At 53.7% G+C, this 20902-nt stretch overlaps 1 protein-coding gene across 3 annotated transcripts in view; it reads right to left on the reverse strand.

Moving 5' to 3' along the window:
- Positions 1-1863: 1863 nt before the first annotated feature.
- ANKRD11 (ankyrin repeat domain 11) overlaps positions 1864-20902 on the reverse strand; it is a 111358-nt gene continuing 92319 nt past the window's right edge. For 2 of the 3 annotated variants that reach the window (XM_026719746.2, XM_026719744.2), the window contains 9 exons: positions 18236-18406; positions 17707-17910; positions 16628-16770; positions 15927-16074; positions 7660-14357; positions 5913-6011; positions 5681-5824; positions 4586-4678; positions 1864-3157 (listed from right to left, as the gene is read on the reverse strand). In XM_026719746.2, the coding sequence (XP_026575531.1) occupies positions 2972-3157; positions 4586-4678; positions 5681-5824; positions 5913-6011; positions 7660-14357; positions 15927-16074; positions 16628-16770; positions 17707-17910; positions 18236-18406 (7886 nt within the window). In that variant the 3' untranslated portion in view covers positions 1864-2971. Of the gene's footprint in view, positions 3158-4585; positions 4679-5680; positions 5825-5912; positions 6012-7659; positions 14358-14450; positions 14580-15926; positions 16075-16627; positions 16771-17706; positions 17911-18235; positions 18407-20902 lie in introns of those variants that run through there. The other variant, XM_087940282.1, reaches the window with a different exon arrangement.

Here is a 20902-nt window from a genome sequence, read left to right on the forward strand (position 1 = left end):
GAAGCGATCAAACAATGAGGGGTATTTACACTGGTGTCCAAATCAACAGAATGCATGGGATCACACAGTGCTCTGCTCCTGCCGTGATTCAGGCTTGGGGGGGGGTGGGGGGCGGAGAGGGGATTTCCATCCTTACCAAGAAGAAAAAGAGAAGGACAGCCGGGGTGGAACCCGAGGAGAGGCGTCGAGGAGAGGGGACTAGCTAAACGTTTCCCCTTATTGGTGGAGAGCTTTGCAACTGTCCTGGGCAGCCCCCCACTACGAGGGGACCCGTCCCCTGCAGGAAAAGGGCTTCCGGAGGACCCAAATCCTTCCACTGGTTCCTGCAAGAGGCTCACGTGGAGCTCATCAGCCACCAGCGGCCGAGCGCTGCCAACCCCACTCAAAAATACTTCCCCGGTTGAACGAAGTGGGAGAACCACATTTTCAACCAGAATTTGGCTCTGTCCGGGTTCACAGAGGAGGCAGAGGTGGAAGCCGCCCCCACCACCTCTGAAACCAACCCCCCCCCGGTCCGTGAAGGCCCGGCTGGCGGCCACCGATGAAGAACCCCTATGCATTTCTAGGCAGGAGGCTTCCCTCTTCTTCCTCTGCCTTCCAAAAGAAACATTTCCCGGCACTGCTTGCTAAGAGTTATGGGCTGGTTATGGGCCCTACCCCACCTGCACTGGGTGGAGCTGAGCCCGCCAGGAGAGATGCACAAGGCAGCAGCTGGGCCGAACTCCTGGGGGGTTCAGCCTTGAGGGAAGACTTCTGCCCTCCCAGCAGTTACCTGAGGGTCCTGGCCCTCGTGGCCAATGGCCAACTGCCCCCCCGCAAGCCTTTTGCAACCTGCCTTACGGAAGGGCTCTGCTGGCTGAAAGATTGGGGGAAACGGCCTCCAACCCCAGGAGGTGCCAAGCAGCCTCTCAGGAAGAGGAGGAGGAGGGGGAGGAGCAGGGCCCGGACTCCCCCTTCTCTGCTCCCCAATTACCTCGCAACTTTTACCCTATGGACAACTGCCCCGATTCTGAATGGCGGGGCAGGGAAGATCCTCTCTGCCAGCACAAGGGGGCCACCACTGTGCCAGCCGCTCATTTGGAGTCCGAGTGCCAGAGGCCAAACCAAGGCAGGTTCAGGGATAAACCTCCCGCAAAGCTACAGAGTGTCAGGCCCACATTCATCAATTTACTTCTGCATTTGGGGGGAAGAGTCCCTAGTCTTTGCCAGCCAGCAACTCCCGAGACTCAGGGCTGCCGATGCCGCCCAGGTCTGGAGGAAGCCAGTCCCCAAAGGTTTCTGTAAGCGTCACGCTAGAAAGCGGTCACAGAATGGGGCAGGGACTCCCTCCTGGCTCCCTTCCCACCCAGCCTGGGCCCTCCTTGCCTGGCCCAGGGACCCTCTCAAGAGCCCCCCTGCCCCCTCTGGCCGCAGGGGAGGGCTGAGCAAAGCACGCTGTGCTTGGAACTGCCGGCTTACCTAATCCTACTGGACAATCCCCAACTTGGAACCGGGGCCAAGGTGGCCCAGAAACCCCAGGGGGCTCTCCGGGTTGGCCTTACAGGTACCTTCCTTACTGCAAGCGGCTTGACCGCCACGGCCTCTCTTGCACCCCCGTGCTGAGGCCCACAGGGCCCCCTTCAGCCTAGCCTGCCCACGTCTGCCCAGAGCAGCCGCCTGGTTCCTTGGGCCCCGAAGGGGAGCACGAAGCTCCCTCAAGACCCACCTGTGGTGCGGCGACGAGCCAGGGAAGCTCAGCGCTAGCCAGGGAGGCCACGGCCAGCCTGTCCGCTGCACGGGGCGGGAGGAGCCGCCTGGCGCCCAGGTGGGAGAGAAGGGGAAGGGTGGGGAACTGCCTTGGGGGAACTATACATACAAAGATCATTTTAATTAATTAATTTATTTCTTTACACATGACTGAAAGTGATGTTACAGTACATAAGTTATTTACAACTGTGCAGTAATGTGTTGCAAAATAAATTATCTAGAAGGCAGCAAAAAGTACATTGTTAATGTATATAAAACTGTACAGCTTTTAAGGGATACAATTTCTTTTCATACGAGTATTGGCTCTTGTAGTGTTTTATCTTTTTCTTTTTCAAGTTATGGTCTCAGAAAGAGAAACAAAATGCCCAAGATTAAAGGAAAATATATATTTATATATATATATATTTATATATATATATATATATATAAACCACATGGATTTTACTCCACTTCAAAACAGAATTGCACAGTCCTCGCTCTGCGCCACTTACGTCTCTGGTCTCTGTGGTGAGGGGCCTCCCTCCCCAGGCTGGGTTGCTCGAAAGATGCCCCACGTTGCCGGTCCGGTGGGGTGACTTTCTCCGTCCCCCCGTCCCCGTCCCCCGAGTGCAGCTGGGTGCCTTCCTGATGCCCGACTGCAACAGGAACCAAGGGGACTGCCTGCCTCTTCCACCCCCACCTCCCCACAAGCCCCCACCCCCACAGTTTAGCCCTGCAGGGTCTCCTGGGGATGATCCACCTGCAGGCAAATGGAAGAATCAAAGCGCTCCGAACGGCAGAAATCGTGAGTGCACCAAAGGCTGCGGCGGCTTCGAATCTTGGCGGCAGCTGCAGCTCCCCACAAGAGAGGGTGCCTCCAGTCTCCCGGCACCCGTCAAGTCTCTCTTCCTGCCCCCAAAGTCCTGAACCTGCCGCCGTACGCAGGCCGCTCCTGCCCCAGTGGGTGGCGGGGAAGGAGCTGCGCCTCTCCTTCCGCTGCGCCTGCATCCCAGAGCGCCTGGGGCTCCGTGAAGAAAGCGCCACTTATGGTTTTGTCACAGATGTTCTGCTTCCTCCTCGTCTGACTAGGGATTCATCAGCAAGCGGTCGTGTCCGTGTGTCCGTGTGTGTGTCTGTGTGCGTGTGTGTGTGTGTGAACACCTACACCCGTCCTGGAGAGGAGAGTTAGGGGGTGGGCACCCACCTATGCCAGTTTGCAGTGAAAATGTCCGCAGGCACGGTCCTGTCATGCTGGCAAGAGCACAAAGTCATCGTTCACGTCCACCATGGGCACGTAGAACGAGGGCACCTCATTCACGCAGAGCGACTTGTGCCCGGCAGGGTCCAGCTCCTGCACTTTCAGCTGCCACTCCATGCGCTGCACTGCGTTCAAGGCTGCGGCTTCATGTTGCTGGCGCATCAGCAGGCACGTCTGGATCGGGAAAGAGGAGAGGGCCTTGAGTGCGCGAAGCGGAAGGCCGATCTGCCAGGCCCAGGGTGCTGAGAAGCTGCCCCCCCCCGCTCTGTGGCCTTGGTGTCCCCCTTCCCCGCGAGGGGAGCCCACGGGCAGCCATGGGGAAAGGCCAAAGGGCACAGCCTCCTCCAGCTCCCCTGTTGGTTTCCAGGCATGCCCCGGAGAAGCCCCCCCTCGACTGGGACGGAGGTTGCTCACATGGAGGCCAGGAACCCAGAGAGTCCCAAAGGCTCCGTCTGAAGACTGGGAGATTTCCTGCCGGGGGGGCAGGGCGGGGGGTGGGGCATTCGGGAGACGGTTGGGCTCTGACACGGAAAGGGCTTTCAGAGAGACCCCAGGCTTGGCCCACCAGGATTGTTTTTAATTTTTGCTAGCTTTCGGAGTGTTTGCTATTATTTGTTGCGCAAATGAGCTGCTTCTTTTAAGAGAAAAGTAGATGGGTAAAAAAAAATCCAGGGAGTCCTTGACTTACCACCATTCATTTAGTGACCGTCTGAAATTATGACGGTGCTGAAAAAAAGTGAGCTACCACCTAAGCTCCCCCTTACAACTATTGGCAGCATCCCCAGAGTCACGTGATCAGGATTTGGGTGCTTGGCAACTGGTCTGTATCGGTGCTGGTTGCAGCCTCCTGGATCCCGTGGTGCCTCCCGTGGGGCTCTGTGGGTTTATATTCATACTGCTTTTATCAAAGGCTGCTGTGCTCCAACTAGGATTGTCGGAGGTGGCCGTTTAAGGTTTTCCTGTTTTGAAGGAATGAATGAAGGCTGCATGGTCGATAAAAGTTCCTTACAAAACTCTAGATACGCAAGGGGATTAGGCAATCCTGGGCTGGAATCAATGGATTCATTCCCAAGAAACGGAGAAATTTGCAACTTTCCTATTATCAGCAATGTAGATGTTCCCCGTCACTCAGCACCTGGTTTTCTTTAAAATGTGTATTTTAAGAAAAGCAAGTTATGGGACACTACCAGGTCAGAGCGTGCGCTGCTTGCCGTAGCTCTGCCTCTACGGGGCCCCTGGCAGAAAGGGGCCTCCCTGCCCAAGGGAAGGGCCACAGGTGGGCTGAAGGAGAGGAGCCCTTCCCGAGAGCCAGAAAAGCTGGTTCCGATTTTCAGACTGTTAATTTTTAAAAAACCCCATCACAGAAACTGCTGGGCCAGAGGAAGCTCTTCAAGGAATCAGGCACCCACCTGAAGGATGGCAGTATCAGGAGGAGGAGGAGGAGGAGGAGGAGGAGGATGGTAGTTGTGGAGGAAGCAGTCGGAGCCTCATCAGCAGGACAGGAGCAGATCTGAGGACCGCAGCAGGTGCACCACGACTCCTCCCCTCCCCGAGCGGGCAGCCCCTGACCCCCCACTTGCCTAGCTAGCCTTCCCGGCTCACCTTCATCCGGTCATATTTGTCATCCACGTCCTGCAACCACGAGATAAACTGACGAGCATTGAAACGATCTCTGACAGATTTGTTTTCGTCTCCCTGAGAGATAAAGGACGAAGGGAGCGGCAGAAAGAAAGACTTAAAAGTTAGTTTCCGTCCTCTCTCTCTCTCTCTCTCCTCCCTCCCTCCTCCTCTCTCTCTCTCTCTCTCTCTCTCTCTCACACACACACACACACACACACACTTTCCTACGGAAGAGTCTCAAAGAGGCACGCAAGGGACCTTCTGTGGACTCTGGGTGGCTATGAGCCTCCCAGTCCAAGGGCCCTTTGCAAGAGCTGCGCTGTCCCCAACCTTCCTGAGCTGAGACCCGGAGCCCAGCACTGTCTCTGTGGAGGAAAGTGACACCAAGTCCCTGGCTGTGGGCCGAAGGAGGCCCAGGACGAGTACGACCGATAGCTAATACCCCCTCCCCGCTCTGGGCTTGGGGCCGATGCCTGCAATGCACCACTCAGCTTCCCACCAGAGTGACAGCTTTACAGCCAGCCGAGAAAGAGCTGCTTCCAAGCGACTGGCCAGCAGGAGGCGCCGCTCTCCTTTTCCTGAGCAGCCGCAGCCACTAGTGTCTCTCTCCTCTGCCGCAAAGCAAAGCAAAGCAGGCCAGGAGGCTCCCCCCGCCCCTCCCCCCCTCGCTCATCCCTACATCTCCAGCCTTTCCTTGCACAGAACTGGGGGAGCAAGGGGGCAGGCAGGAGACCTGCAGTCTGGGGTAGAGCCCGGCTCTGCCCAGTTCAGGTGCAGCTGGGGTGGGTTTCCCTTCTGAAGCGAGATGGTCAGAGGGGCTGCTGTGAAGGGGGAGCCAAGGGGGGACGTGGAGTCCTGGCGAAGGGGGAGGGGCGATGCCGCAGCTGCTTCCCCTCTCACCCCCCTAAACGCTCCTTTGGAGCCCCCCACCCAGCCCAAGCTGTAGAAAGGGGGCAGGGGGAGCCGGCAGGCAGCCATCGCCAGGGGGAAAGGGGGGCTGCAGTAGCTCAGGCCTCTTCCCCGCCTCCCCCACGGTCTCCCCCACGGCCTCCCCCAAGGAAGAGCCCCCCGCCCCACCTGGTTTTCGAGGGGCATGTTGTACACCTCCGAGTCCAGGAGCATCGTGCAGGCGCTGAAGGGCACCGCTTGGTTCGCTATCGTCCTGGCTGCCCGGCAGTGAACTCTCAGGATCTCCTGCTCACACGAGACGATCAGCTTCTCCTGGGGGAGGGAGGGAGGGAGGGCAGCGTTACCAGGAGGCCACCCCCACCCCCGACCCCAACCCCTGGTGCCCGGGGATGGCAGTTACCCGCTCGATGCTGTGCTGGAGTCGCAGCTTCCCCCGGACGGCTTCCTGCTGCTTGAAGAGCTCCTTCAGGGGCTCGGCCAAGGACGGGGGAGGGGCGATCTGAAAGGCAGAGGAGGCAGGAAGGGTTGCCCGGTGGGTGGGGGCTATGGCCAGCCTCCCTTCGCCTGGCCCAGCGGACGGACGGACGGACGGATGCAGCTCTGGCCAGAGCAGAGGCCAGAGAGGGAGGCTCACGCCAACGCCCGCCCAGGCCAACCCAACGCCTGCCCACCGAGGCTGCCGAGCTCAGCTTCCCCCGGGGCTCAGCCGGGGTCCGCTTCCCTGATTCCCAAGCGGGGGGTTCCTCACATATGTGCATCAGGCCTGAACCTCTGGTGGTATTCAGCCGGTTCGCACTGGATCGGGCGAACCGGTAGCAAGAAATTGGGCGTGGGTCGCCGAACTGGCCACGCCCCCCCACCCCGCCCGCCCGCCTGACATTCGCCTAAGGTATTTTTCTCTTTTTCTTCCCTCCCAACCATCAGCTGTAGATAAGATCAGCTGTGCCGGGATTCCCCTTGCTGAGGCTCAGGGAGGCAAAGAAGGGCTCAGCCCGCCCCCCCTCCAATTTTTTTGCTCTCCTGAGCTTCAGGGGAGCCTTAGGGGAGCAAAAATGCCCCCCCAGAGGCTCAGAAGGCCCCCCCAAAGGGGTGGGGGCTGCAAAAAAGCAACAACAAAAAGCCACGCCCACCCAGTCACATGGCCACGCCCACAGAACAGTAGTAAAAACGTTTGGAATCCCACCCCTGGTCTGAACGCCGCCCCCCCCCCCCTTTGAGCAGGCCCCCGTCGGAAGTGCTCAGCCTCCGCTCCCCTGGCCGCCCTCGGGAGCCGCTGCTGCAGGCGAACGGAGACCTTCCCCTTCGGCCACCCCAGGAGCAGGAGGGACTTGCCTGATTTCAGGCCTTCCTGAGCCACACGGAGGGGGGGGGGCAGGGGGGCCAACTGCTCTTTTGGGGGCCCTTCAGCCGGGGCTCCGGACGGCACACTGGAGCCACTCCAGCTCTACTCCCTAGCTCCTCCCCCCCCGCCCCGCCCTTATCTCTGGCTTTCAACCTCAGAAAAGGCCAAAGTAATACAGATTCAAATGTGGAGCCTCCTGACCAGTGGATTTCTACTGGCAGATCCCCCTCCCTCCGATGTGGACCATGCCAAGAATGATGGAAGCCGACCCAAGATTCTGCCCCCCGCATGGCCAGAGGGCTGGTTGTAAAAATGGCTTTCCCAACGTCACACTGACCCAAAGCCACAATAAGCTCCACCTGATGACAGCTGGGCTTGCTGTTATTCCTGGCAACTTGTCCAATGTGGGTTTAGAGTTTCCATTCTCAGTTTACTCTAATTTAATTTCCAGGCCCCGTTCTTCAAACTCACCCTTCCTAGCTGGTCCAATATCTTCCTGTCCCGGCCCCCCACCCACCCCCAGGCCTTTCAGACAGTTGCTGCGGTCCAGCCCCCCACTGGACGGACGGACGGGCGGGAGTTCTGCCCTGAGGGCATCAGGTCAAAATAACAACAGAGGCACCAGAAAATGGGGGGGGGGGGGGGGGCTTGCTCTCCAGACTGGAAATGCTTCCTGAAGGCTGCCAGGGGCCTAGGGGGTGCAGTGGGATGCACCTGGCCAGCAGGAAGAGCGACGGCTGTCTCCCCCCCCACCCCCGCAAAGCTGGGAAAGGCACTAGAGGGAAAGCGGCAGAGAGTTAATTACCACGGGAATATGCAGCTTGCTCAGAGGCTTCCCATCCAGCAAATAGGAGCCGGTGTAGGTGACGTACTCGGCGTAGCACTGGGGCGCTTGGGGGGTGATGTAGCAGAGGATTTTCCGCTTCTCCTCGATCTTCTTCCGGATCTGCAGGTACTCAAAGTACGGATTGGACCGGTCGCTGTGATACGGCTCGATGTCCTCCAGCTTGATGGTGTCAACGATGGCAGCCAAGGTCTGCTGGATCATCTCCCGGGTCTGCTGGGTGCTGGTGTTGATCTGCTGGATCTGCTGGCTGGAGCGCTGGAACCGCCGCTTCCGCGGGTGCTGCGCCTGGGCGTCCTCCTCCTCAGCCACGCGGCCCCCCTTGGCCCTCGTGGAAGGGGCGGAAGTGGGGGGGAACTCCTTTTCGGAAGCAGCCACCGCAGCCGCCGCAGCCGCATTTTGCTTATTTTGATTGGCCAGCATTTGGGCTCGGTTCCTGGTGATCCGCTGTGGGATCTCTTCTATTTTGGGAGCCTTTGGGGGTTCGGGAATCGGCTTGGGGGCCGATTCTGCCGCTTCCAGCTGGACGTTCCCTTGAGGTGGTACTTCTGCCTGAGAAGCAGCAACCTGGCTGGGGCCCCTGGCGGCCTCTTGAGCTTCAGGGCTCTCCGTCCTGTCCACTTGGCTGAAGCAGCCCTGAGGAGCCTCACTGGAGCCCAGAGCAGCCGAGGAGGCTTCCTCCCCACGGGCCTCCACCTCCTGAGGCTCCAGCTGCCCCAGACCTGCGGGGACTGCCTCCTGGACATTCTGGGAGGCCTCCGCTTCTTCTCCAGTCTTCTGCTCTGCGGGGTTGCAGATATCCAACCCGGTTTTGGCAGAAGCCTCCTCTGGTGGCTTCTCCTCCCCCTGCGGGTCGGGCTCCCCAGGTGGGACGCTTTCTGGATTCAGACTCAAATCCTCCTGGTCCTTTGTAGAGCCCAAAGGAACCTCGACGTCCAGCAGGGCTGCAGCGATGGCTTCGGAAGGCGCAGCCGAGTGGCTTTCCTCGCCACCCTCCACCATTTCCATCTCTGGGACTTCTTTTGCTTGGAGGGGCAGCTCTGGCAGGGAGAAGGGGCCCAGGTCCAAGTCGTCCTCAGCGTTTGCAAATGGATCCGGCCACGTAATCGGCTCCTCTGGGTTTACAGGGGTGATGCTGCTGTTTTCTAAGAAATTCTTTTCAACGGCATCCGCAACTTCCACTTGTGGCTCCACTGGCGGCAAAGCCATGTCCGATGCGTCTTCTGAGACAGGCTTGCAGGTGCTGAAAAAGGCATCCAACCTGGCCGGGGGATCCACATAGGGAGCTGGTGGCTCTGCGGACACCATTTCGGGCGGGACTGTTTCTTCTGGCTCTTCTTTCGCTTTCTCGAGCCTTGGCTCAATCACGGAAAGGGGGTAGGTGGCAGGGGAGCCAGGATAGAGCGTCTCTGCAGGAAGGAAGGGCACCGGCGTGCTGGGGTGCGCGATATCGAGAGAACAGAAAGGCTTTGGGGAATCGGGGCGATGCTGGGGAGACTTCAGAAGCAGCTCAGGCCCCACTGACCAGCCGACAGGAGGGTGTTCAGGAGGGTTGCCAATTACATTGGGTGGCACTGGAGGGGGTTTCTTTGGTGTGGGCTCCCACTCGGCGCTGCTCTGCTCTGGCACGCCAGAGTCAAACTCACTCTCCTCAATCGGGGGCAAGAAGCTGGTCTCGGGGGGCAGGATGGCAGCCGTCGCCAGTTGATTCTCTGTGGCATCCAAGGGCATGTCCAGGTCTTGAGGGAGGGCGCTTTCTACAGAAGGGGCGAGCAGCTCGTCTCTGTGAGAAGGGGAGGACTTGGCTTGCAATCCAGAAAATACACTTTCGGGGGACTGGACGATGTTGCTAACGGTTCCGGATGTGCAATGCAGTGCCTCTACTTTGGGTGATGGGACTCCATAGTCAGGAGAATAATATTCTGGAGATAAACACGGGAACTTTTCAGTGGGAACAGAAGGAAGAGGCAGCTTCTCCTCCATCAAGTGCTGGGCTGGAGAATCGTAACTAGATGTGGCTGGGACACTCTGCTGCCTAAAAAATTTATCTCCAACACTGAATTCTTCTTCTGGTGCCCTTCTAATATCCACAGAGATCGACCGATGGAGATTTGTGGAGGGGATGAACCTTGTTGGGGTCTGACTTGGATTCTCAGAAAATCCACTGGAAGGATTTGAGTATCTGTCGAAGAAAGACGGAGAACAAGCATTCATGGACATCGTGGAGATGGGGAGGGAATGCTGAGAGTCGGCACAATCAAACATCAGATCCGTGTAATCTTCATTGCTGCACGATGGAGTCCGTGGTGTCTGCATCACCTCTTCATAGCTTGGGCATGAGACCACTGAGGCTGGGGTGGGAACGCCTGTTGGCCTGTGCTGATCTGGCCTCGGAGAAGCTGGCAAGTTTTCCTTCAGTTGGGGGCCAGCTATCCAGTCCTTGGAATCCACCCCCACAGCAGGCTGGGCCTTGATCTCGGGGGATGCTATGGGAGCAAGTGGGCCAAGGTCCTTGAGTTTTTTGTCTTTCAACTGAGAGTCAAGAGCTGATGGTTTCTTGGTGGTCAAATCCAGACTCTTCTTGCGCATCTCCTCGTTGGCTTTGACTTTGTCTTTTAATTTGGGATCTCCGGATCTGTGCCTCATCTTTTCCATTTGTTTCATCCTCTCTTTGTGCCTCTTGTGGCGCTCTTCAATCTCAATGTCTTTTTGGCTCAGCATCCTCTCAAAGCTGGTCATCATCAGGTCCCCATCTCCCAAAAGTTTCTCCCGGGGCCTGACATCCTTTTTACCGCCCTCTTTGGATGGGGCAATTTTATCATTTCCGTTGCTCATCTTAAGACAGTCGGCTTTCTCCTTCTCCTGGTTTTCTTTCAGTCTTTCCTTTGCTTTGAGGTCATTCGGCTTGGAGGGCTCCTCCTTAGATTTGTCTTTGGGACAGATCCCTTGAGAGGCCTCCTTGTCTTTGGCAAACTTCTGCTCCTCCTTATGGTGCTTAAACAATCCATCCGGGTGTTTGTCTCTGTGCTTCTCCCTTTCGTCTTTCCACTTCTCTTTGTGCCGGTCTCTCTTTTTCTTCTCTTTGGCTACACTGAAGGTGTTGGAGCTGCAGGTTTTTTCCTTTTCAATTTTCTTAGTAAGATCTCTTTCGGATTCATTCTTGTCCTTTTTTTCAGAAAACAAGTACTCCATATTTTTGTCCACGTCTTCTTCAGCCTCCGCTTTTGTGCTGTAGGCAACGCCAAAACCGTCCCCATCCAGGGCAAAATCTTTTTCGTACTGGGTGGCCTCCTTCCTGCTGCTGGAGTCTTTCAGTTCATCTGTTTTGTCTTTTTTCTCTGCTTTTTCTTTCTTGGCTTTCTCTTTTTCGTGACTCTTCTTTGATGAAGAGGAAGAGTGTCGGTGCCTCTCCTTCTCCTTGAGTTTCTCCACCAGGCAAGGCAGAGGCATTGACTCCTTGAGCCTCTCCTCAGGGGGCTCTGCAAGGGAAAGGCCGGAGGCCTCAAAGAGGCTGCTGATCACGGGGTCCTGCACTCGGTCGGTGAAGCTGTCCGAGGAGATCTCGCTGATCTTGTCGTTGGAGTCGTCTCGGTATTCATTGAGGGCTTCTTCCTCCAGCTTCTCCAGCAAGCTCTTCTCTGCCTCCCCACTCTTAGAGGAACGCTTCTCCTTGGTGTACTCTTTGTCCGGCTTTTCCTTGTGTCTGCTTTTAGCCTTCTCTTCTCCCCCGTGCTTCTTTTCTGCCTTTTCGAGGAGTTTCTGTTTGGTCTTCCTTTCCAGGCCAGAATCCACCGAGATTCTCTCTTTCCGGTCTTTGTCTTTCTTCTCCTTGTGTTTCTCGAGGGAGCTTTTGTCTTTTTTCTCCTTTCCTCCCTCCGACAGCCCTTTCTCCTTTTTCCTCTCTTTGGGATCCTTATCTTTTGGTTTCTCCGCAGAGTGGGGCTGCCGGTCAGATGAATACTTCCGATGCTTGTCAGAGACATAAAGGTCTCTCTCCTCTTGGTCTTGTAGGCTCTCCTGCAGCCGGTGCATTTCGTTTACCAGGCCGTCCCCCAGTTTGAACCCAGCCAGAGGGTAGTCGTCCTTTTCGTCCTCACTTTCGTCGGTGAAAATGTCGAGGATGTTATACCAGCTCCTCTCTCTTCCTTTTTTCTCCTCCTTTTTCTCGTGGAAGTCCTCCCGGTCCCCAGAGAAGATCTTCTCCTTCTTGTCTTTCGCCTGGTCTAAGGAAGTCTTCCTCTCTTTGTCTTTGCTGTGAGGATCTCTGAATCTCTCCTTTTTCTCTTTAAAGCTTTTTTCCAGTTCTTTGTCCTTTTGGTTTTTTTCGGACGGGGTCTTCTCATTTCTCTCCCTATCGTCCGTTTTGGATTTTTCTTTGTATTTCTCCGTTTTTGATTTTTCTTTCTTGTCCTTCTCTGGCGCATCCTTCTTCTCCTTTCCTGAGGGATGCCTTTCCCAGGTTTCCGTATTTTTTCCGCTGAATTCAGAGTCAGGTTTTTCTCTGAAAAACGCTTCGCAGCCGTAGCCTTTAAACTCATCTCTGTAGGAGTCTTCTTGCTTAATTTTAACCTCTTTTCTATCTTTAGAGCTATCAGGCAATTCCCTTCTTTCTCTAATTTCGCTGCCATCCTTTTCTTTTCTCTCTTTAAAACTTTCAGCAGAATCCTTTCTTTTCTTTTCGGGCAGATAATTGGGAATATTTTTATGCTTCTCAATTTGGTCCTTCTTCTTCTCAGAATTCCGCTCGGCGTATTCTCTCTCTTTCTTTTTAAGAAAGGTGTCTTTTTCATTACGCTTTTCACTGTAGTCTCTTTTGTCTTTCGTTTTACTTTCGCGTTTCTTGTCTTTTATTTCCTCCTTTACGGTTTCAATGATTAATTTTGCCACACTGTCATTCTTTATTTCTCTGTAGTCTGTCCCTGGTGAATCCCAGCTATTCTCTTCTTTGAAATCAAAAGAGGAATCAGAGGACAAATCTGAAAACCATCGGTCTTGCTGGTCATCCGAAAGACTAAATTTTGTATCTTCGTTTTCCAAAAACTGGTTTTTATTACTAAATTCTTCAAACGGTGCTTCTTCTCGGTAACTTTTGTCTTTTTTGCATTTTTCTTTCTCTTCTTTCACTGGCCTTTCTTTCTCGATTCTGCTTGGTTTTTCTTCTTTTGGTTCGCTTTTCTTCTCAGCTTTGAACTGCTTGTCCTTGGACTTCTTCTTCCTGTCCTCCTTGTGCGTTCGAGGCTTCTCCTCTTTGGGAGATTTCTCCTTTGCGGGCTTCTCCCTCTCCAGCCTGCTGGCCTTTTCTTCTCTGAAGGGTTTGCTGATGTCTTTACTCGCCTCCTTCGCTTTTTTCAAGGATTTCTCCTCTTTAGAATTTTTCCCAGCTTCCTCTTTGATCAACCACTCCTTCTCTTCAGATTTAGTTCTCAGAAATTTGTCCTCTTTCTTGAAGTGCTCCCTCTCATGCTTTAGTGCTTTGAGCTTGTTTTCAGCAGGGCTTTCAGTCTCTATCATCAAAGCCTTTTCGGATCTCTGCTTAGAGTCCTCATAATCAAAAGAAAAAGCTTTGATTATTTTAATGTCTTGGCTGGCGGGACACTGGCCTCTCTCCTTGTTTTTGTGTTTGTGTTTCGTTTTATGCTTTTTCACAACCTTCCCCTCCTTGTCCAGCTTTGGAATAGCTCCATCGACATTGCCGTGGAACGAGTTCTTCTTATCCACCACCATCACTGCAGCCCCGTGCTGAGCTCGCTTCTTGGGCTCCTGTTTCTTCCTCACGGGCTTCAGGGATTCCAGGCTCGAGTCCTCGGACGAATAATCAGACTCGCTGGTCAACCTGGTCCTTGTGGAATCGGATAAGGAGCTGACGTCTGACCAGGCTGGGGAGGAAACCGCCTTCCAATTGTCAGTCCGCCAGTGCTTGGAGTGCTGCTCTGTCAGAGCCGAGTTATGCTTTTGGGAGGCCAGGCTGCCGTGGGAAGAGGCAGAGGAAGCGGAGAGGGAATTGAAGAGGGAGGACTCCTTCAGCACCAGCCTGGAGTCCTTGGCACAGGTGGGGGGGCTGTGAACAGAGTCTCGGTCATCCTCCTCGCTCTCCAGGTTTTCACTCTCGGATTCGGAGGAACAAAACTTGTCATTTTTTTTGCCAAACCGAACTTCTTTGCCTTTGGCCTCCTTCTTGCGCTTCTTCTTCACCTTGTTTTTCTCCTTCTGCTGTTTGGCGCTGGAGGGTTCTCGGGCCTTGTTGCTGGCGGGGCTGGGGTGGGTGGTCATCCGCAACTTCTCCCCGCCTCCCACTGCCAGGGTGCCATCTTCTTCGTCAGATGTATCGGAAAGGATGCGATGAGCTGCTTTCTTTGGTGCGATTGTGCTGTTTTTAGTGTACGCTTTCACTTCCATCTTGGGAATGGAAATGAAATTATTGGCTTTAGTCTCTTTCCTGTAGTCCTTCTTCAGCAGGTGCTTGTCATCGACGGGGGGGACTCGGTCCTGCTCATCGTCCTCGTCGAACTCGTACTCGTCCTTCACGGGCGTGACGGCTTTGGGGGCCTCCTGGTTCTTCCCCTTGTGCTTCAGGCCTTTCTCAAACTCCGAGTCTGTGTTGTTGCCATCGATGGAACTGGAGGGCGCAAACGACGGAGCGTCTTCTTCCTCCGAAGTCTCTGCAAAAGCAAGAGCATCAAGGCAGGTGAAGGACAGCACCTACGTAACACCTGCACTTAGCAGCGTTCGCCACAGAAACCTGCTCACAATACCTGAGTGGACAATCTATCTTCCGTGTGCAAAGCATAGCTGGGGCTGCTCTACCTATACGGAGGTCTGAGAGGTCCTCTGGGGCAAAAGGCCAAAGCTGCGCAGGGAATCAATGGCTGGCATCCATTTGGTCCATCTGGGCAGAAAGGGTGCAAATCTAGTAAGAGCCGTTGCTGTGGAGAACATCCGTTTTTTTCAAAAGGGGGCCTGCCTCTCCAGCAGCTGCCGTGCCAATCCGGGGTTGGAGTTGCAGTGCAGCCCGGCCCCTCACCTCCCTCGCCTCTCTCCGGGGGCCCCCAAGTGCAGCCTCTGCAGCTGCCGGAGGGCTCTCTGCCCCCGGAGCTTCATGCCAATGCCAGAGCGCTGCCACTTAATATTTATAGGGGCTTCGAAAAGGACCCAATGCGTATTTATCTCCGTATCCTCCACAATGCTTTTGTAAGCGGGGCAGGTGCCCTCCCTGCGCTACAGAGTCTTAACTCCTGAAGTGGGGAGAACTGGGGAAGAGGCATTCGAGGTTCGTTGGGGAGGTCAGAGTCGGACCAAGGTTTTCCCGTTCACTGGGCCACTAGTCGGCCTTGGAAATTATTCTGTAAGTCTGCACAACTTTTTTCTCTCAGAAAGCTCACTATTCCAAACCACAGTGCAACTCAGTTCTCACTGCACGCACCTCTAAACTGAATATGGAGACGTGCTAGCCACGCTGCCACCAAATTCTCTCTGCATTTCTCCCGCCCCCCCCCCCTTTCAAAAACAGACGAGTCTTTTATTCAACCGGGCCCATCACTGTTAAACCTGCCGCCTATCTGCATCCTGATGTTGCTGTGAGGTTTGCAAAAGGAAGCAGCAAATGGCTGGGAGGGTGCCTTCTACAGAAGTGCGGGAATGGCACGGTCTTGGCAGGGATGAAATGGGCAGCTTAGAGAAAGGATACTAATTCCATTATTGCTCCAACTTCATACATAAAATGCCAGTACTGCTTCTGTACAGAGCAGAAAGACAAGTAAGAAACAAAACACCAAGCTGTACTTCCTGGGTTGGTTCCTCAAGGATGGGTGGTCGCGACCACAAGGGAACAGCATCAAAGTCAATCTCACCGGGGCAGTGGTGGCGATCCTGTGACACGTGTGTCAAAGCCGACATGCCACAATGTTTTGAATGACACACCAAGCCTCCCCCCCAAAAGCTTAGCCCTGACTGGACTGAGGCCAAGGCCAGGGAAGGGGAGGACTGAACACGCCTGGGCCTTAAGCAGACAGTTTGGGAGCAGACTGGTTTCACACCCTGGGAATCGCAGCAAACACACACACTACATTCCTTCTGGAGGGTAATATTGGTTAGTGGAAGCCGAATGAGGTTTGGCTCAATCACACAGGCCTTGTTATATTCTACCAAACCACAATCCTTCCTGATAACTATTTATATCCCTGCATCCCCCACAGACGTCCTGGGTTTTCACCCGACCTGCCACTTCTTACCTGTGGAGCTCTCTTCACTGGAAGGATACGTGGCCTTTCCCAAGAGCAGGTTCACCATGGTGGGGGAATTCGCTACTTTTAATGGAGTCTCTCCCCTCCTGTTAAGTTGTTGAGGGTTTCCTCCATAATGCAACAACAATTTCACCACCTAACAAAACAAAATTGTCAGTCAGGTGCTATTCTCCAAGAGGAGGTTAAACAACATAAATCAAGGTCAAGCTGGATCATCTATGACAAATGTGTCCCTACCAGCTTATAGTAATGTAACTTGAAGTCTGCAGAATCAACACACCTTTCAATCCTTCACTTAAGCCCTCAGCTCCTGCTCTGTGAAGGAAAGTCTTTGGAGGCCACAGCCATTCAGCTTGGCCCGTCCCAGGCTATGGGGAGCCTCGGCCTGATTCTGGGTCAAAGCCTCCTTTATGCTTACACGCTTTGTCCCCTGATCCAGCTGCTCTGCCTTGGTCTTCAGAAGAGCAAAAGGCAGTTGCGCTCCAGGAGCCTACTACGGCACATCGGGGAGGGGAGAGTCACCGAGACAGGGGCAGAGAATCGCATTATTGCAGGTCATGGGGCTGTTGGAGTTTTTCAGCAGCCAACAGCTGGGAAGCCACAAGCTGGAAAGCTACCCTTTCTGTTGGTGGCATCGGGCAACCTGAAAAAGAGGAAGAACCTGCCAATCAACGAAAGCGAGAGATGACCTTGTAGTGTCCGTTGCTGGCTGCATCGTGCAGGGGAGTGTCGTCGTCCAAACCCTTGGTATTGACCTCGGCTCCTGCAGCAAGCAGCTGTTTCGCAACATCATAGTAACCTCGGTTGCATGCCTCGTGCAAAGCGGTCCAGCCTGCAAAAGGACATATCAATCACATGTATGGGACACGTAGGGCCAAGTTCCCATGAGCAGCTCTCTCTGCTCGCCTGGGGGAAAGTTGCTCATTTGCACTGGGTTAAAGCTGGATGTTAGTCTATTAGTTAGTCCATCTCAGTTTTGGTGTTAGTCATACATACATACATAAATACATACACACATACAAACACACACACACACACACACACGGAGAGAGGGGGGCGAGGGAGGGAGGGAGGGAGAGAGAGAGAGAGAGAGAGAGAGAATATATTCATATTCTCCAGGGGAACTGAAGGCAAAGAAATTTAGTGAATTAAAAATGTATGTTTATTTTTCTTAACATTTTGCAAAGATCAGAGGAATATGTCTGCCTACTTCTGCTTGGGTGTAGTTTTGACAAGGATTGCCGGAGTTGCTCACGGCTCAACGGCCCTGAATGTAAATGCACAAACGGAAAATTCTGCCCAAGGAAACTCAGATTGAGCTCCTGGAATGCAATGAGTGACGAGTGGAACGTGTGTTTGTGAGGTGGAGGGGGGGTGATGGAAGTAATTCTGCCAGAAAGAAGCTGAACAAAACTAGCTCAGAGGATAAAAATGTTATTGCATTACTAGGCAGTTACAACTTCGAATAGGTAACACGTTTAAAAGTTACTGAGAAATGTTCCAAATGAAGGCATTCTGTGATCTTTTAGGTTTTTAAAGGTCTCTCTCCCTCTCTTTCTCTTTGGCTATAAAAATAATGTTATGCGACATAACTACACAACATACATGGATTTTAGTCTCAAATTTACCTCGCTTGCTCCGAGTAAGCTGCCGTGTTAGCCCACTTATGTAGTTCAATCCAAAGTCTAACAAAACCTCTGCGTCCCTTGGCCTGCTAACGTTTGGCCAAGTCTTGTCTGCTTTTGGGTGGCTAATCCAGAGAGGTTACCTGCAAAGTCTTTTACGTTGACGTCGGCGCCTTCGATGATCAGCTCCTTGACACGCCGGGCGTCTCCCCGGATGGCTGCCCGATGCAGCCTGGTTTCTCCGCGTTCATTTCTCTTGTTCACTTTATCTTTGGTTTTGGAGGCAGAGTTAGGAGTTCCCTTCGGACAAACTGCAGACTGAGAGGGGTGCTTTGGTGTTGTATCCACTGTTGGGGGGCACACAAGGAAGAGCTTGATTAAGGCCAAAGCCCCACAGCCTTTAGAGGGGGCTGTGCACAGGAGCTAAAGGCAGACTGAAGGATGTGGGGAGGGCAGAGAGGAAAGGAAGGCAGGAGGGACGAGGCAACCAATGTAGGAAGTGGCTGTGGAAAAGCATCTTGGACACCAGGAGTTAAGAGGCGCCTCCGACTCCTCCGGTGCCAGTGCAAACACCGCCAACTTCCAACCCTTGTCAAGAGGTTCCGGGGGGTGGGAGAGGGGGAGCGGGGTCCCATTAGGAAGAGGCAGAAGCACCCGGGGTCCTGTCCCCACCTGGACTGTTGGCAGATTCTTCTGCTGTCATCTGCATGAGGAGGGCCACCTGCTGGCGCTCTGAGAGCGGATAGCCTGCCCGAATCCCTGAAAGGCCCATTCCGAAGAGCAGGCTGGGCTTGCGAGCTGCCGGTTCCTTTTTGATCCTCTTCCGCTCAGGACCTTGCTTTTCTGCGAGGACAAAGGGACACCCAAAACAAGCGCTGATTGCACAGCCCCAAACGGTCTCAAGAACGGTTCTGACGTTTATTCTTTCCAAAGGATCTGGACCCCTCCCCAGCCCCCCCCCCCTTTTTTTTGCTTTCCAGGTGGTTGGCCTTCGACAGGGAAGTTTCCACTAAGACTTCTAAAAATGGGGCCAAGATCTAGTGGTTTCAAGGTAGGAAGCAGATTCTCTGTCGAGCAGTCACCCCAAGACCCAGAAACCAGAGTGAGTGTATTCACACACACAATCCCTAGATCTGAGCAGGTGCAGCTTTGTCTGAAAACCACGACCCGTCTCTTCTACTCGGAGACCCTCACATGGCACGGGAACAGGACCTGCTTTTCCTATTTATATAAAAGTGCAAACATTTACTGTTAATGTCCAACTCTCAGAAAACAGTTTAGTGCCCAGGGAATTCTGAGACTTTTTAAAAAAATCTCACTTTCAACCAAAACCAAAACAGAAAAAGGGAACCTCCTATCAAGCCCCATGACTTCGCACTGTGGGCAGGGGGCATTCCACTTTCATCATCAGTGAAACCTAGAGATTCTCTCATCCGGGAGGCGGGAAAGATCTCGTTTCAAGTAGAGAGGGGAGCCTGCGGACTCCCACCTCAAGACCCCTCTCAGAACTGGCAGTGGTTTCAAAGAATGGAAATCCTGGAGGAGAAGAGAGGATCTAAAGGCTCTGGCCCAGGCGGTAAAAGACTCCCTTTCATTCCCACATAATCGCCAGGTGCCTCACCCTGGCGAGGAGGAGGAGGAGGAGGAGGAGGAGGAGGGGGCTTCATAATGGAGGCATTCTCCTACAGCCACCAGCCGGCCTACGGGAGTTCTCACAGAGGGGCAGAAATAGGCCACAAACCAGGGAACAGTCAAACTAAAAATGAATAAAACAAAGGGGTCTGTCTGTGCTGTTTGCTGGACTGCATGTTAAGATATTTTGATGCACGATGAGGGAAATTAGAGGATGCCAGGGAGTATTACGATATTTGATATTACAGAACCTGCCACAGCTCCAAACGTATTCCGACAGTGTTTGAGGTCGTTAGGGTGGAGGATGGGGAAGACACTTTTCCCCAGAAACTTAATAAGGAAATTCGGTGCCAGTAATATTTCCCACCTGAGATGCCATGTAAATCCAGAACGCTAGAAAGTGAATAAATAATTGCTCATTCTACAGGCAAAGAAAAAGAGGCCAGCACATATTCTCAGGTTACAAATTACGTTGTTTAACTGTCTACTGGGGGGGCGACTTCCCTCTTAACGCAAGAGAACAGACTGTTGTGTCTTTGGCGATGACCAAAGTTCATTAACCTGATATAACCGGGACAGGGATCCGAGGAGGAAACCAATGGAGAGAGCAGAGCGCAGCCCTCTTTCCGGGCACCTTCAGGGACTCGCTCCTTCTCTCCAACCAGGAGACTGGACCTCTGGGAAAAGCTACCTTGCTACACAACCACAGAGTGTAGTTCAAAACCGTCCAGGGGTGCACTGGCCAAAGAAGACTGGGGCTGCCTGTGCTGTTCCAGAACCATTTACTGGCTTTAAGCCACTTTTTAAGAGTTGATGATGCTACTCTTTGGTTAGTTAGTTAGTTGGTTCTCTCTCTCTTTCTCTCTCACACAGAGAGACAGAGGCCAGAGGCCAGAAGCAGCTCCTCCAAGGCAGCCTCTGCCCTGCCTGGAGACAAGGGGTTAAGCCTGCTGCCCAGAGGAAGTTTTGGCCAAGACAACTGTGTAACTGTCAGCCCCAGAGTTGGCCCGGGAGCAAGGCTGTATGTAAACAGGAAGGAGAAAGGAGGCGGTGGGAAGAGCAGCCTTGCAGAGGCTTTGGCCCTCCTCCTCTTCCTCCTCCTCCTCCTCATGGGTCAGATTTCAGAAACCAGACAAGGGGGGAAAAATACTAGCTTCTGCTGGAGGAGGGGAGGGGAAACTGGGAGGTGGGCAAAGGCCCCTTGCTAGGTCACCAAAGCCAGCTGCCCCAACCATGTTTGCCAAGAACAAGAGAACACTGTGCGTTAAAAACTCTCTCAACTAAATTCGGGTTGCTGACATCCGAAGTGCAGGAATTTCTGAAGTAACAAATTAGTTCAAAGTTGACTTGGAATTCCTTGTCATAAGCCAACAGCAGGGCCCATGCATCCCACCTGGATTGACCGTTTTTCATACTTATGACCGTTGCAGCATCTCCATGGTCATGTGATTTTATATTTGGTGGCTTGACAACTGGCTCAACAAGCGAAGTCAATGGGGAGGCCAGATTCACTTAACAACCATGTTACTAATTTGACAACCGCAGGGATTCACCTGCAAACAAAAGTCGTAAAGTGGGGCAAAACTCACTTAACCAATTTCTCACTTAACATAAATTTGGGGCTCGTAAATTGATGACTGCCTACTGTATATTCTGCTCTTCCCAACTGCAAAACCTGCTGAGGCTTTGCTCCCAAGCTATCTCCCC

This window comes from Pseudonaja textilis, chromosome 11 (genome assembly GCF_049901715.1).
Source record: "Pseudonaja textilis isolate UNSWEBS1 chromosome 11, rPseTex1.2, whole genome shotgun sequence".
In the NCBI taxonomy this organism is placed as follows: Eukaryota; Metazoa; Chordata; class Lepidosauria; order Squamata; family Elapidae; genus Pseudonaja; species Pseudonaja textilis.